Genomic DNA, 15,922 nt, shown 5'->3' on the forward strand with positions numbered 1-15,922 from the left:
GTAGTTGCTCCTGGATGGTGGTTTCTCTTTATGCTGACTTTTAGAAGGCTCAGGCCAGTCTGTCACCATGAACAGCATTGGGTTTTATCTATTTTACTGTTTCATCTCCTAACAAGAGCATGAACTCTGATTAGTCTGCGGTGTGACACAAAACAAAGCTTTCAAGTCAGTCTGAACTGTATATGTAAATGGGATGGAATCAAAGCAATGAAGGTTCCATCATCTTTATTACAACTGGACTGGTCATTTTGAAAAGCAAGTTTGATCTTCCATGGGTCATTCTGGTAACAATCCCTGTAAACAGGTTAGTTCTCCCTCATTAGCATCAACCTCCCTGTGTCTCAGGTATGAAATGCAGGACAAGAAAATGCCCTCTAATTGCAGAGAATATTTTATTAGTCATGTTTCTCCCCTGTACTTAAACAGATTTTTCTCTAGTACTTATTCAAAAGAAAGTGATGTTCTGGAGAAAGAATGTGTCCTGCTTCTTCCTGAGTCAAACTAAGTCCCCAGCACTTTAAACTTGCCTCAGGAATTTCTTCTGGGTAGTTTCATTCATTTTGTCCTTGTAAGGCAAGTTCATCGGGAGCCCTAAACCTTGAGTGTCTTCTGTGAGACAGAGTCAACGGCATCTGAGGAGTGGGGTAGAGGGGGAAGTCCAAATGCTGATTTACATCACTTGGTGCTGAGATTAAAATAGGGAGCTCCTCACAAGTCAGAGCTTTAACTAAAGGCTTAGCTGTATCTGGAGGCTTTTGTGTTATCTACATTATGGGCAAAGCACTTCAGACTTTGAACCTTGAAGTCAAATTGTAAAGTCTTGAAAGAAAAGAGCTGTGTTTGTATCCCCCACACTGCCGATCCTTTCTTGCTGTGGACATCTGGCAATTAGGGGGACAATGCTGGTCTCATTCTTCTGCTTCCAATTGCACACCTGATATGTACTAGCAGTACCATTTATTTTTAAACCTATTTTACATGTGTAAAGCAGATACCATCTTGAGTGCCTTTAGTTGCAGAGAAAATGGAGATTCTCAATGCAATGCAATTTACTGCTGTTAGCAAATCTGCAGCCCCTTGCCTGGCAGCATAAAAATGGTTGGGAGCAGCAGGCCTTGCATGGAAAGGCAGTGCAATGAGTTAGTGAGGAAATCTGGGCTCTGTAATATGACTAGAGACATCTTTTGTTCATGTGTCTGAAGATGGGATGAGCATCAGTGACCACATGCATATAGTTGTGGTATATGCAATGACCTTGTCGTTAAGAACAGATTATCCATCTTTCAGCTGTTAGAAATAGTCATCACCGAGCAGCCAGTCCTGAAAGGCTGTAATGGAAACTGTGCCAAGGCTGTGCACTCAGGGAAGGGTGGTGTTGCTCCACTCAGCTGAGCACAAGGTACAGCTGAACAGCTCTAAACTTACAATAAGTAAGTGCTGTTCTCACGACACAGTGACTTACAGATGAGTTTAAAAATGCTTAAATCAGACCTATGAGAATGTAGATTTTCACACCTGAAAAAAAAAAGGCAAATTGCTTCATGTTTTAATTTTATTGTTTTCCGAGTATTTTTTTTGTCTTCCTTGCACATTTAGTTATTCAGTCCATAGAATTCACAGGGCTGGTCTGTTCCTCCAGGCTGTGAATTTCAGTTCCTCATCATTAAAAGGGGATCATTATAGGAACTGTTGTATACCTTGTCCCAAGTTGATTTTTCTTTTTTAAAAAATTACTTTTAGCATCCGCTCTGGATTCATGTCTTCTCACATTGCATACTGTGTCTGGAATTTCCTTTGTTATACAGCACTTCAAAAAAGTATGAGGGTTAGCCTTCCTGTTGCCTTTGATTTTGCATCTTTTTTTTTTTTTTTTGTGAATGATTCCTAGTATAGACTTTTACCTAATACTGAAACAGTAAGAAACTCCCAGTATTTCTAACTATGTCTTCAGTTACTACTCTGTACTACAGTGGTTTCTAGCCTATGATCTTTGGATTTCTGAAGGTTACTGACCTGCTGTCCATCTGCCAGGAGACGTAAACCTGTTTGTGGTAGGTCTCAGTCATCCCACAGTGAGGAGAGGGGACAAAGCCTGACCTCTTCCTCCCATGATCAGTGATACAACCGAGGGAATGCTTGGGAGCTTCTGATGACAAGTAGATGTTTTCCTCCCTTGCTCTGACGCTGAAGGACTTTCTCAGTGTTAGAGGCTGACAGATGCTGGCAGTGAATCGTGGTCTTCTAGTGCTGAACATGTGGCTCTAGGCAGATATACCTGGTGTCCATCACCTTGGAAGTGCCCTTCCTTGGGGTAGCTAGCAACTGCACCCAGCCCTGTTTCATCAGTGCTCCTTGCAGCTCAGGGCTTTCCCCCATATGCTTTTTGGACCAACTGTTGTCTCAGCTGTTTGCTGTTTGTTTGGAATCTTTCAGAGGCTTGCCTAGGGAGTGCAGTAAATATTACAACTGTGGAAGAAAGGAGGGAGCGAGAGTCAAGCCATTAATTAAAGGCTGCCTAGTCTGAGTAACCCCGTGGTTAGAGCACAGTTGCCATGGCAGCACTGCCCCTGGATGCTCCAGCCTGAATCACGCTCCTCCTGCTCCCTGTGCCGTGCTGGGGTGCCTGGCTGCCGGTGTGCGGGGAGGGTGACGCTGCTCTCGCTCCTTCCCAGACAGGGAGCCAAGGCTGAGTGGCTCACGGCACAGTTCAGAGGGAAAGAAGCATTACTGCAGCCCCAGTGAGATCCACTGAAAACCAAATGCATGACTAATAGATGAATCTTCACTGACAGGCTGGTGGATCAGGATCTGTAGGAACTACTACAAAGAATATCAAGGGACATCTACTTTTAACGTTCTGTTGGGTGACTGGGAAAAAAGCATTGAATGTATCTGTGGCTCAGTTTCCACCTCTGTAGTGCTTGAAGGATATGTGCAGTAGTGCCTGTTTGAGTACTTTTCAATGTTTACACCAAAACTGTTTGGCAAAATGCAGTGAACTATGATTTATTAATGATTTGAAGACGGTCCAGAAATTGAAATGTCACTTGTACCAGTCAAAGGGTGAGTGCAGGTGATAGCCAGCCCTTCTAAAGCAGGTAATTACAAAGACTTGTTTTAAAGTGTAAAGTTGACATTGCAGGGGATGTTCTGAACATCAGTATCCTGAGGGGTAGTCATTAATGCCCAGTTTAGAGAAATATATAAAGACACATCACCCCAGCAATATTTATGTGCTTAAGATATTCCTCAGTTTTGCAAAAGTAGTGCATTTATAATGAGGCCCACACATTCAGCCCAGATCTCCTCCTGCCTCCCTTCCCTCTTCAGTTAACCATCCTGTGACTTCTCTGTTACTGGAGGCAAACCTGCTGTACCCTGTGCCTCTGGCAGAGCAGCCACCAGAACTGACCTACCCAAAGCCATGGTGGGAGAGAGGGGAGCTGTGCCGTGCAGGGCACTCCACTGAATGGCAGCACTTGTTTCAGAGCTTGATTTCTCATCCTGCTGCTTGTAAAACTTGCTGAGGGAAACGTCATTTGCCTTTGCAGTAAATTGATGTTAACTAATAGTAGGTGACTGTGGTGTTTCCAGCACAGTGCCTGCGTTTTCTCTGTTAAAACCCAGTTAAATAAACCCTGTTTTGTGACAATGAGCGGACAAGGATGAGCAGTAATTTGCTTGCTGCTTGCTTGGGCTGTCCCTCACAGTGTAGGAATACTGTTCGTGTTCTGTGCTGCAGATAAGAGAGGATTTCCAAATATAGCCCAGCCTAACAGCCCTGCTTATTCTGAGCTCCACCAGGTAGACACAGTCTGCTTAGGCACCATCAGCACACTGACAGTGCTAGGCATGGTCTGAGGGAAAGCAGCTGAAAAGTGCTTGCTGACTCCACTGGTGATGAGGTTAAACTCTGGCTGTCAGTGCCAGATCCGTTGGAGCTGGTGTGAGTTTTATGCTGTGTGAACCCTTGTGGTATCTAAATTCTTCTGGAGGTAAATCTCTCTTTAAGTTCAGGGCAGCTTTATTCAGGGGAGGAGATTCAAAGGGTCATCCAGAGGGCTGATTAGCTTGGCATGGGTTTAAACATTTTCAAGTAAATTAGCCTGCTGAGATTTCTTTGTTAAGTTCCAAGCAGAACAAATGATTGGGCTCAATGTGAACATCCGGAAAACGATGCAGAAGGTTGGTGCCAATGCTTTTTTAGTATCTCTGGCAGACCTTGTGTGCCAAACTGCATATGTGTCCAGAGGTAAACTTAATCACCAGCTCTGAGCTGATTCCCTCCACCCAGCTGAGCTGACGGAGACCTCAGGCTTTTCACTTCCTCTGTAGCAGGTGGATTTTACATTCAGCACATGGAAAATATCTGCATATGTCACACCTAATTCATTCCTGTCATTGCATCACTTACTCTCTGGAACACAGTTCTAGTGTCAACATTTTTCTTTTATTCTATATGATGCAAGGACTTGGCCTGATTAAATTATAGGCTGGGTCGTGGCATGCAATTTAAGGATATCAGATACACAAGAGGCCAAACTAGGTGACCCCATAGTCCCTGTCATGGAAAAATGAGACCCAGTGGAATTATTACAAAGCACTAAACAGTTTCAAAGCAGCAGTAACTCATGGGCAAAGCTGTGACCTGTCCCACCAGGTGATCAGACACCCACATGGCCTTTGTGAGGGCTTATATGGCACTGGTATGAGTGGCATAGCTGGATGCTCCAATCACTGTGTGCACCAGTGGAAAAACAATAAGCAAAACCTTTTGCAAGTGTCCTCTTGAACACCTAGATCTCCTTGGATGTTCTTGCAGTGATTCATTCTGACTCCAAGCTATCAAGACAGCCTAGTGAGTCCTTCACTGACCAGGGATTGCTGCCACTCTCAGCACTGGCTGTGTGCAGGTTTGAGTCCCTGCTGACTCCTCAGCGTGCAGGATCCTGCTGCTTCTCCTTGGAAATAGTTTTCCATTGTACAAATACTAAAAGTAACTTGTTATGACTTGTTCATTTAATCACGGAGTCAGTTTGAAAGCTTCAAAAGAGCAAAGGGAAATCATATTTTTAATTGGATTTTCTCACTGGTACGGGAATAGAATAGGAAATAACTGGAAGATATTAAGTACAGCTGTCTCATTTTAATGAAAAATGTATACAAAGTGAAAGCAAATGCATTTTTATTTAAATGTCATCACATATTTTTTTTAAACCTTCAGTCTTTCTCATCACGGAAATGATCTTTCAAACCCCATGAATCTCTAGTGCTGGAAGGGACTCCAGCTCTTGGCAGGTGGCATAACCACTTATGTCCCTGCTGGCTGGGTTTGTCACAGCTGCTGAGCACTTCTGTCCACTTATGACAATCAAACTTCCATTTCCCTTCTGTCAGGCACTCTAGTTTTTATCCACAAATGCATATGAGATCAGTACTCTGCAAAAAAGGGGGCAACTTAAATGTGAGGTAGCCAGGTCCAGCTTCATTAAAAGTGCTCTTGACTTTATTCCAGGCTCAGAAGAGATGCCATAAACTTCCCTTTGGTGCATTGAAGATGTCACAGTAGTTAACCTGGATCAACCAGCACATTTGGAGTGTAAAGGCAGAGGGAGTTTAACTGCAGCTTTAATCAGCAGCCACAGAGCAATTGGTTCTGCAGAACAAAATTTTAAGGAGATTCTTTTGAGGGGCTATCCTTATTTTCTAGTGAGCTTGATACATTCGATGACACCTTCCTTCTCCCCAGCCCCAAGCAGCCTAAACACATGCAGGAGAAAATGCAGGAATGGAAGAGTGACTGTGCTGCCTGGTGCTGCCGCCGGCGGCAGGGAGGGGGGAGCCTCCAAGCAGCTCCTGTTCCTGAATGCAGCGTAATGTGAACTGTTATAATGACAAGAAAACACATTAAATCTCTAAGCAACTGAGTCAATGTGGGTGATGAACACCGGTATGTGCAGTGTGCCGACATTGCTGAGCACAAACAACCAAGAATGCCAACGCCCCAGTTCACCAGACACTCGTACACAGTGACCTCCTTCTCCACCATCACCATCTGAAAGCTTTTCAAGCTAATTTAGATAGATGATGAGTATATAATTTTTCAGAATTAGTGCAAGATTCTCAGGGCTGGGGAGTTCTTTATGTATAGTGTTCACCACCATAGATTGAGAATCTAGGCAGCTTTTAGGTGACCTGCATCTGTGGTGGCAGCTGGGAAATAAACAACTTCACAACTATGAAATGTTGCTTCCAGATTCTCTTCAATATATTGTCAATGCAGTAATCATCAGAAAAGATTGAGTCTGAAACAACACATGCAATTGCTTTATCTGAGTGCCTTGTTTTCTCCTCCCTTGCCCACTGAATGAGTCTACCTAATGTCAGGCTCAATAAAGTCAGGCAGCTGGCTATAAGAAACAAACAGTCCCTCATTAAGAGAGGCCCCTTGTGCTGCTTTTGTTTGTGCTCTTCTGCTTTACGGGAATGGACAAGAAAAGCATGAATATTTAAAGCACTTTCCTGTGGCTGGGAACCAGCTGAACACAATTCTGCTGGTTTTTCCACCCCCCTTCTCTTCCTCAAAAAGGAAGACTCAAAGGCCATTAACAATTCTGCTCCATTCAGACAGATGTACATTTGCTATAGCTGAAACAGATCGTTGGTTTTAATGTGCAAATGCTGTCCTCTACTAAAATAGCTAAAATGTTGATTTGAGAGCTGCCCAGTTTTGTGGTTTCTGTCCAACAGCCTCATACCCAGCTGAGTCCTTGCCCTGTGGTTCCTCTCCCCAGCAGTCCTTGCTCTCCAGGAGCTGCATTTGCATGCCAGCCTGCTGCAGGTTTGGCAGCAGCTTGTGTTGGGCAGAGAGCACAGGGCTCCTGGCTGTGACTAGAGAGACACACAAGCCAACAGAGCAGAGCTACTGCAATGTGGCAGGAGGTTCAGTCAGCTTGCACTCATTCTTTGATCTTGTATTAAAACTCCCCGTATCACTCAAAACTGAGATTTTACTTTTGGGTAGATGCACAAACAAGGGACCTTCTGCATGGCAGCAGCAGGAGATGGATGGGCAAGGGGTAAATGCAGTTGGTGCAGTTCAGGCTGTCACTCCATATCACATTCATGGGGAGACTGACCTGGCATCCCTTGCACAATGTGAAGCACCTGGGGTTTGCACTGCTGTCACTCAGGCTTGGGAGAGGATTGAACAGATCAGGAATAGGAAAGATATGAAGATGGAAGCTGAGAGACTTAGAATAGTATATAACTCTTTGTAAGTTCATAGATTTTCAACTGTTTGCACACGAAATTTTAATTCTGAAAAAAAGTGAATGCAAGGGAAAAAGGTGATTCCTAAAATAAAGCTTCAGAGTGATAAGGTGGGATACAGCATCTGTGTTCTTTGGCATATATTGCATTCATAGTCAAAATCCCAAGGGACTTGAACACAACCCCTGTAATGAAAGGGATGTAGGACCCAAAATCGGTCTTTTTGTAAAAATTTTGTAGAAGTAAAGCTGTATCTTGGAGATAGGAAATGGAGTGTGTGACCTCATAAACTTCTCTGCAGCTGTATTCTCTGATTCCCTTATGACTGAGGATCTGGGAATTGTGCTGCATAGTTCCCATGAGCACTCCCTCTGATGTTAGGCTCTGCAAATCCCAGCAGAACCACATACTGGGACACAGATACCTCCTCTTCTTTCAATATGAGATTTCCTCATTTTCTTGGAAGAGTCTCAACCATTTATTGGCATAGATGAGAGGAAAACAAAGATATCGTGAGATTTCAGATTTAAAGTATTGACATAAGTAAAGTCTTAAAATGGGTAGAGAAGGTATTTTGTTCATTTGTGGGTTAACTGTGAACTTCTCTGGGGTTGTGGAGAGCAAATTGTCTGTCGGGAGATGTTCTGACATTTCCTTTTCAATTATTCTTATGCATGTGTGGTTATGTGTATTTTGCAGCACCTTTGAACGTGTAACATAGATTCTTAGGACCATCTAATTCAGGTCATGCCTTCAGGCACTCCACAGTGCACTTGAGTCCTTGAAGCTTTAGAGCTGTGCATACTGTGGAAGAAATTGGTGTAAGTTCTTGGAGTCAAATTCTAATGAGGTGCTATATGGAAAACTGCTGAGACACTGTGTGGAAAACAGAGGGCGGAAAATACAAAAAAATATCTCTACCTGATGCTCACAGAAAGCCCACTTTGCAGGCTTTCCAAGTAGAAGCTAGCTGAGGAGGTGTAATTGGATATAATGCTTCTGTTATGTTTTGGATCCTGGTTAGACAATAGTGGGTTTTATGCTTGCAACTGCACACAGTTAAACTGGATTCTAAATTTTGCAAAACAGTGAAATTTCTATCTTCCCTGAGTTAGTGATGAAGAAAACATGAAATCTAGTCTTTGGAGCCCCAGTGGCAGCAGATTTTTATAAACTGCACTCATTTTATACTTCAAAAAAGACAGCAGCCTACAGAGATCTGTTACTGTGCTGGCATGCAATTTCAAAATACATGCAGACTCATGTCCAGCTTTTCATCCACCAGTACTCCCAGGTCCTTCTCTGCAGGACTGTGGCCTTGGCCTTGTGCAACCCTAGTTCTCCAGCTTGTCCAGGTCCCTCTGGAAGGCATCCTGTTCCTCAGGTGTGTCAACCACATCACTCAGCTTGGTGTCATGTGCAAACCAGCTGAGACTGAAGCTGTGCTGGCTGTCTCAATCACCAACCTGTTCTCCTTGTGCCTCAGTACAACTTCTAGGAAGATCTGTTCCATGATCTTCCTGGGCACTGAGGTGAGGCTGGCAGGTCAGTAGTTCCCAGGGTCCTCCTTTCTACCCTTTTTTAAAAGTAAGTTTCCCTTTTTTGAGTCACCAGGGATTTCACCTGATGGCCGTGACTTTTCAAATATCACGGAGAGTGGCTTGGGAACTACATCAGCCAGTTCCCTCAGGACTCTGGGATGCATCTCACCAGGCCCCATAGACTGACTTTTGTAAACCTGGGAGCTTCTGTTAAACCTGTGAGGAGTATCCAGGTTTCTCTGCTCCCAGTCTTGGTTCTGAGCACACAGTCATTGTTCACAAAGCTCCAGCATGTAATGTGGGGGGAAGAGAAGGTGAAACCTAGCAGGTAATCCAGATGAGTGAAAGCTGCAAGAGCCACAGTGGAGAAAGCTGCTTAATCTGATGTCACAGCATCGAGGGAGGCTTGATTCAAGGCACAAACCCATGAGAAACTGCAAAAGCCGAATCCTTTATGAAGATTTATTTAGAAAAACCACGATGCTGGGGAGTCACTGTTACATAGCGTGATAATTCTCTTCCTCTTGAGTAATATGCACCACACTGTGCGCATGCAATTGCTTTTGTTCCAGATAACATCTTCATCTATACATGTACATACAGTCCTCAGTGCACACTACACTTCACATGTATGTTAGGACACGCACAAAGTTGAGCTTTTCCATGAAAAAACTGTATAAAAAATACAAACCAAACTGAAGCAGTCAACACGAGAAGCAATGTGCAAAAACAGTCAAAGTTACTCCTGAATGTTTGCTTAAGAAAAAAGGGCTCTTCTGTCCCTGTTCCCCATTCAGCATTGACAATGCCAGATGTTGCCTGAAAGTAGGATATGAAATAACTAGTCACATCCTGCCCCCCTTCATGTTAGTTGCAGAGATTTTTAACCAGCTAAATAATCCTATGTTAGTACGAAAATCTGCCTTCAGGCATCACCATCATGTGCTGTTGTTGCATTGAACAGATCTTTATATTGTTGCAATGTTTGACTGGTGATGCTCAAGGCCGATGACAACTGAGCCCTTGTGTGGAGCACACAGAAGAGGCAGGACAAAGATGTCCCTGGTCACTGAGGCCCCTGGCAGGGGCTGGCAGCAGCTGCCTGGAGAAAATGGCCAGGGATTAGGAGTTCTCTTCATGCAGGCTGGAAGGAGCCTGACCTCCCAGGTCCCCTACCATGCACAGCTCCAGGCCCTGTCTGCGAGCACGTGGTGGGGCTGCTGGTTGAGATGATCCTCTCAGAGTGCCCGAGGAATCCTCCCTTCAGAGGAAACATGGTGAAGGGATGGAGAGCCTGCAGGGCTTTTCCCAGCCAGGTGCCTTGGTCCATGATGGAAAACTGTAGCTGACATGGATGGAGCCACCTGGCTCTGTGACCACTCGTGTGGCTCTGGGCAAAGCTATAAAGGTGACATGCTGCAGACACCATGAAGCAGTCAGACCAATCCACCTTTGCAAAACTGCTGCATGCAAATACCAACACTTTAAATGGCAATTAAGACTAGAAATGGATTGCACTTGTTTCCCTTAAACACGTACCACCCTTAAAAAAAAGTAACCATTAAAAAGAAATCTTCAAAAAAGTGATTGATAGTTGGGATTCCCCTGGTTGGATCAAAGGAAAAGAAGAAGAAATTAGAGGCAGTATGATTCCTATCACTGAAGTTTGTCAGTAACATAATCTTTAGGTTTTGTGGATAAGGATTTTTCCTACCCATCAAACTCGATGCTGCAAAAGCCCAGTATTCCCCTGGTAAGCCAAATGGGTATTAAGGACTTCACTGAAACTCATGCAGAGTTATTACTATATTTCAGAACTTGTAATTTTTTTTAAATGGGATATCAAATTTTTTCACAGCCAATCCTGCATGGATCCAGGGAAAATCTCAGCATGACTCCCCCGTGTGTTATGTTTTCTACTTGCAAAGCAAAGATTTCAGTTTATTCTGAGGAAGTGAAGCAGTGGAGGAAATTGTAGAGACTGGGAGCTCTCAGGGAAGTAAACTGTGGCTACTGCACTTTACATCCCACTTTAGCAAACTATTTTAAGTAGGATTTACATCAGTGTTATTTACTTCGAACCCCAGTATGAAGACCAGTATCCAACAGAAAGAGTGTTGCCTTGGGCCTACTCTTTTCCATTATAAAAGGCACAGAGAGAGGGTTCATCCTGTTAGCTTGCACCCCAGCTCTGGTCATGAAAACATCACTCAGGGAAGTGTGTCAAACATTTACCGACTGCTCCTGGGGCTCCCCTGGTTTCTAATCCCTGCATGCCCAGCTGCACAGTGTCTCACAGCTCTCCCCCCTGGGTCAGGAGAAGCTGCAGTGACTGTGACCTCCAGCATTGTCCCAAGGAAGCAGTGCTTCATCCCTGCTCTCAGAGGAGAGGCCAGTGTGTCCCAGGTAATGGCACCAGCCCCAGGTGCATTTCTGCCCCTTTCTGGAAGCCTTGGTATGTGTGACACACCTGAACTGAGTGTCCCTTAGCTCTTACAGCATGCACACATGTAACCAAAATGAACCTCTGGCTGTCAGTCAACTGTTGGCAGTGATAAAACAGTGGCAGAGAACAGTTTTAGACTGTAAAATACACAAAATGAAACACCAGACTGAATTCTCACTAAAATTTCAACGCTGCTGAGCACTGGGTTAGCTGCTGCTTCATGAGTGTTATCCACTGGGTTAGGATTATGTCCAGCATCTGAGTTAAGGCCCTGATTTAGCAAAGCATTTGTGCATATGCTTAAATCTGCCCTTATTCAGATAAGCACTGACACAAAAACCCTTGTGCCTTGTGATATAGGGACAAACCTCAACTGCAGCCTATAATGTAGCTGTCAAAACTACCCTTTTAATGTTTTTTCCTGGTAGCACAGTGGTTCTCCTGGATTAAATATTTAATTAATCTTTATCTAAAAGGTCCTGAGAACAGTTCTATAATATACTAACAAATGTACATAAATACCAGAACTCAAAAAAGTCAAACTCATGGCTCAAAGCAAAACAAATATTGCTCAGAATACTTGTTTAGGTTAAGATTAGCTGTAAACTGTGCATTCTAGTAGCAAACAAAAACTTGTTGGCCTAGAAAAAAACTCAAAACATTCAATTGGCAGCACTAATATTACTTTACAATGTGGAGTAAGGATAAAAAACATCAGAGTAATGTTGCAAAATGATCCACCTAACCTAAGCTCATGTAAACAAGTACGCTTTGACAATGCTTGTACATCTAGGCGTGATCCTGCACTTGGACCTGGACGGGTGGAGACCCAACAAGGGAGATGGGTGCTGTTCCAGTGTGGTTCCAGCTGCCCAGATCCCACTGCAGGAGGAGGATCAAGGGTGTGAACCTGCAAACCTGTACTGGCATTACTAGTTCTACTCCAGGGAGCAGCTCATGGCAGGATTCAGTTCAGCAGGACTATACACATAAGTCAGGATTATTCACAAACATAAGGCATTGCAGAACTTGGCCCTAAAATTTCTATTTTCAGCAGAGAATCCCTTATCCATACACAAGGTCATATTTTAACATATCAAAAAGTGTCTAAAATAAGGGTCAGAGTCACTATAAGTTATGCTGAGCAACACAGTTAAGATGCTGCATATTGGCTTCAGATATTGCAAACCATTTTGTTTTCATTAAAATCAAACCAACGATGAACCTTTCTCATAAGAATTAAATTAACCGTGACAATTGAAAATGAACAGGCTCTGTTTTCAAGGTTAGAAGGAGACATCAACAGAAATGAGCAACTCCCACAGTAATGGTTTTCCAGTGCCTTCCCTTCAGACCAGTGAGCACTCTGAGACTGCAGTTGGTGGTGGCCTCCACTCTTGGCTTGTATCCTCCACGACGTGGCTACTGCCGCTCTCCTTCCACACGCTTTTTACGAACTGGACCAGGAAAACAAGAAAAAACCAACCATTATTGCCTTCCTGAGAGTCTAAGGACTTCCCTCACAGACACACTCCCTTCCCAGTAACATGGAGAAGAAGGAAGGAGCTTCTAATAAATACTCAGCAGGATTATGTCCATAAATACCATAATTAATAGATCTTAATGTCCAACAAAACAATTGTACCTAAGCTGCATTTTCTATATCACAAGACTGTAGAGTTTCACCAAGTGTTCATATCAAGCTTTAGGCATCGAAAATTAATAACTTTTGTAATTGCACAGTGTGTACTATAGGTAAGCAATAATCATATCCTTTTAGAAAATAATCTGAAGTACTCTTAAGTACTGATATCAGCGAATATTGGCAACAAGGAAAGTATCATATTGGACCTTAATTATCTATTTAAACTTCACATGATCCGATTGCATCAATGATCTGGGAGTAAGTTAGTTAATTTACTATGGAGTTTCACTGGAAACCACATAGGCGGAAGTTGCCATTTAGCAAATCAGAGTGGGAAGCTTTGTGTTATGGGCAGGATTATTCTGACAAGCAGCCCCATGTGATTTTTTACAGCACTTAGGATACATTACACCTGGAATAGAGCAGGTCTAGTTGAGCAGTATTTGCTACTCCGTACTCTAATAAAATCTACTGAGTATTTTCTGACTTGGCCAGATAAGATGAGTGAGGTTCTCCTGTTTGTGTGGTACAAAATTTAGTGTCAGGTCAAACTCTCCTGTCCTGCTTCTGATATCAAATGGCTGAAGTACAGAACAAAGCAGGAAAACTGGGTGAATCTCCACTACAGAAAGTCAATAACAACAACATATTACTACAAATGTCCCATTACTTTACTATCAGGAGTTTTATTTCATAGTGCTTTCTTGGCAAACAGACTGCATTATTCCAAAGCCTGCAGTGTAATATCAGTGTCTGCTTTCGGTGTTTTGTTGCTTCATCTATTTTATTTTATTGAATTCTTTAAGGAATTCTGTCCTACAGAATCTTGAACAAAGCCATACAATACAAACACAGGAAAATGAAGATTAGGACATAAGTCTAATGGCAACTGGTAAAATAGTGGGGAAAAAAGGGTCTTTCTCTCTTTTTAGGTGGGTTGTTTCTAATAGCATTCACTAAAGAGTTTCAAGACCAATAGTATATAATTGGAATGCTTAGGTACTACTAAAAATTAAAACTGCAAAACCCCAAAAGTATGTGTGAAATAAATAGGTTTTAGCTCAGCTGTTATTGTAGTTCCTACAAAGAGAAACCCAAGCTGAAGCCTGCAAAGGCATCATGGTTTGACATCCCAGCTTGAAGTAGAATTGATTAAAAACACATAGTTTAATATTTTCCTTTTTTCCCCCCTTCTTACTCTAAACTACATCCTCCTAGTCATCTCCTCACTCTGTGTACTGAGCACACAGGGCAGAGCGTGTCATGCTCAGGCAGAACTTGCAAAGCTTTATTGTCTTTGGCTGTACTTGGTCACAGAGGCAGGACAGTCTGTTTGGTTCCCTTGGCTGGGCAGGCTTGGCCAGTCATGGACAGGGCAACAAAGCCAGGACTTCTGTGTCCACTGAACAAACAAGATGGGTTTGGCTCTTCACTTATGGGCCAGAACAGATGATAGAGCAGCTCGAAATCCAGCATGTTCCATGGAAAAGGCTGAAGTAACTCCTCTTCCCAGAAGGAGCAGGAGAAGGAGAATAGTGGCTCCTAATCACAGTAAGATCTGTGCTGTTGCCTGTCTGTCACAGCCCTGGGGCTGTGCATCCCCCCTCACACAGAGCAGCTTGAATGTTGCACAGTCAAAATTCAACCTTATGTACAGACAGGAAAAGTTGTGTCTGGGAAGGTCAGGGCTTGGCTCACATAAATAAATGATGAATAAATGTAGTAGAATCTTACCCAGATCGTTGTTTTTAGTGATAGCTGCTGCTACCCTGGTTCTTGGACCTTGCTTTGTGAACTGGTATCCAAACTTGAGAATCCTTGAGTTCTCCTCCAGCATCTTGGCAATCTCCATCTCTACAGCTGTCCCGAGCTGCTGCCTCTGTTGGCAATGTGGTGAAATGTCCCCAGAAGAAAAGAAAATATTTGTTTTCATGTGAGAGAGAAAGTGGTTGTATTTCAGCACTGGGCTGCAAACTACAAAGAGAATCCCGTCCCTGGAGATTTCCCTCTGGGTTTTATATTTGGCTTTGGCTATTTTTATTTAGAAGTTTTCCACTGTTTGGTTGCACAGGCATGGGACATGAGCTGCCGAATAACTGAGCCACAGAGTATTGACTTTGCCAGAGTCCCCTAGGAGAATCCTCTGGGAATTCATATAAAAGGGAGACAAAAGTGGACTTCCTCAGTGGTCTCTCTTTACCTGGTTGTCAATTTTAATCTCTGTTAGGGATTCATTCTTTTTCAGTGCTTCAATCAGTGCCAAAATCCCTGTTCCAGTGATGAAGTTGGATTCTACATTCAGACTCTTCAGTGTTTTGTTCACTTTCAACATATCTGCAAATGCCTGAGGGGTCAAAAAGCAGGAGCATGAGATAACATCTGGACAGTTTCAGGGAATAACAGGGAATTTGCAAAACATAGCTTAGTACCAACAAGAAATAAAACATAAATATGCTTAGAAGAACATAGAGGTAGATCAGAAGAGATCACACTTCCATTTTGCATAGTCACAGGGAAAATCTACAAGAGAAAATGAAGAATGCATCCTAAAGCAGACATGGACCTACTCAAAATTTGTTGTGTTTTTTCTTGTTTTTCCAAACAGTGTTTAAACTTACAATAGCTACAGGGTCATTGCTTCGAGTAGCTGCAAGGCTGAATGTCTTCACATGTGTGTTGCTTTCCAGAGCTTTTGCAAATTCTTTTAGTGTTGGAATAGGAATATTCTATAATAAGAAGATAAATCCAGTAATCAGAAAAGCCAGTCACATTGCTAGACACTGATTTTAATTATTATCAAACTGATTGCCGAATAACCACAGTCTACACAATTTAAACACCCCTGATGCTTTTAAGAGTATTTCCAGTTCACAAAGCCTCCTCTGCACACAGTGGCCCCTGGAGCCTCATGGTTGCCTGTGCTGGGCTGTGATGTCAGTGCTGCCTGTAACTGGGTCAGGCCAACACAAGCACATGACCATCTCTGAGCTACTTTCCTATTTTGCTGCTGGTTGTTCA

The 15,922-nt window shown here is 43.1% G+C and overlaps 1 protein-coding gene across 2 annotated transcripts in view; it reads right to left on the bottom strand.

The window, feature by feature from the left end:
• Positions 1-9,256: 9,256 nt before the first annotated feature.
• Positions 9,257-15,922, bottom strand: part of LOC108492618 (tropomodulin-2) — a 33,590-nt gene continuing 26,924 nt past the window's right edge. For both annotated transcript variants that reach the window (XM_017805137.1, XM_017805135.1), the window contains exons 7-10: positions 15,523-15,630; positions 15,105-15,248; positions 14,639-14,783; positions 9,257-12,716 (exon numbers count right to left, since the gene is read on the bottom strand). In XM_017805137.1, coding sequence (XP_017660626.1) covers positions 12,682-12,716; positions 14,639-14,783; positions 15,105-15,248; positions 15,523-15,630 — 432 coding nt within the window. In that variant the 3' untranslated portion in view covers positions 9,257-12,681. The remainder of the gene's footprint in view (positions 12,717-14,638; positions 14,784-15,104; positions 15,249-15,522; positions 15,631-15,922) is intronic.

The sequence above is a fragment of the Lepidothrix coronata genome, unplaced genomic scaffold, assembly GCF_001604755.1.
Source record: "Lepidothrix coronata isolate B3197 unplaced genomic scaffold, Lepidothrix_coronata-1.0 Scaffold11, whole genome shotgun sequence".
Taxonomy (NCBI): Eukaryota; Metazoa; Chordata; class Aves; order Passeriformes; family Pipridae; genus Lepidothrix; species Lepidothrix coronata.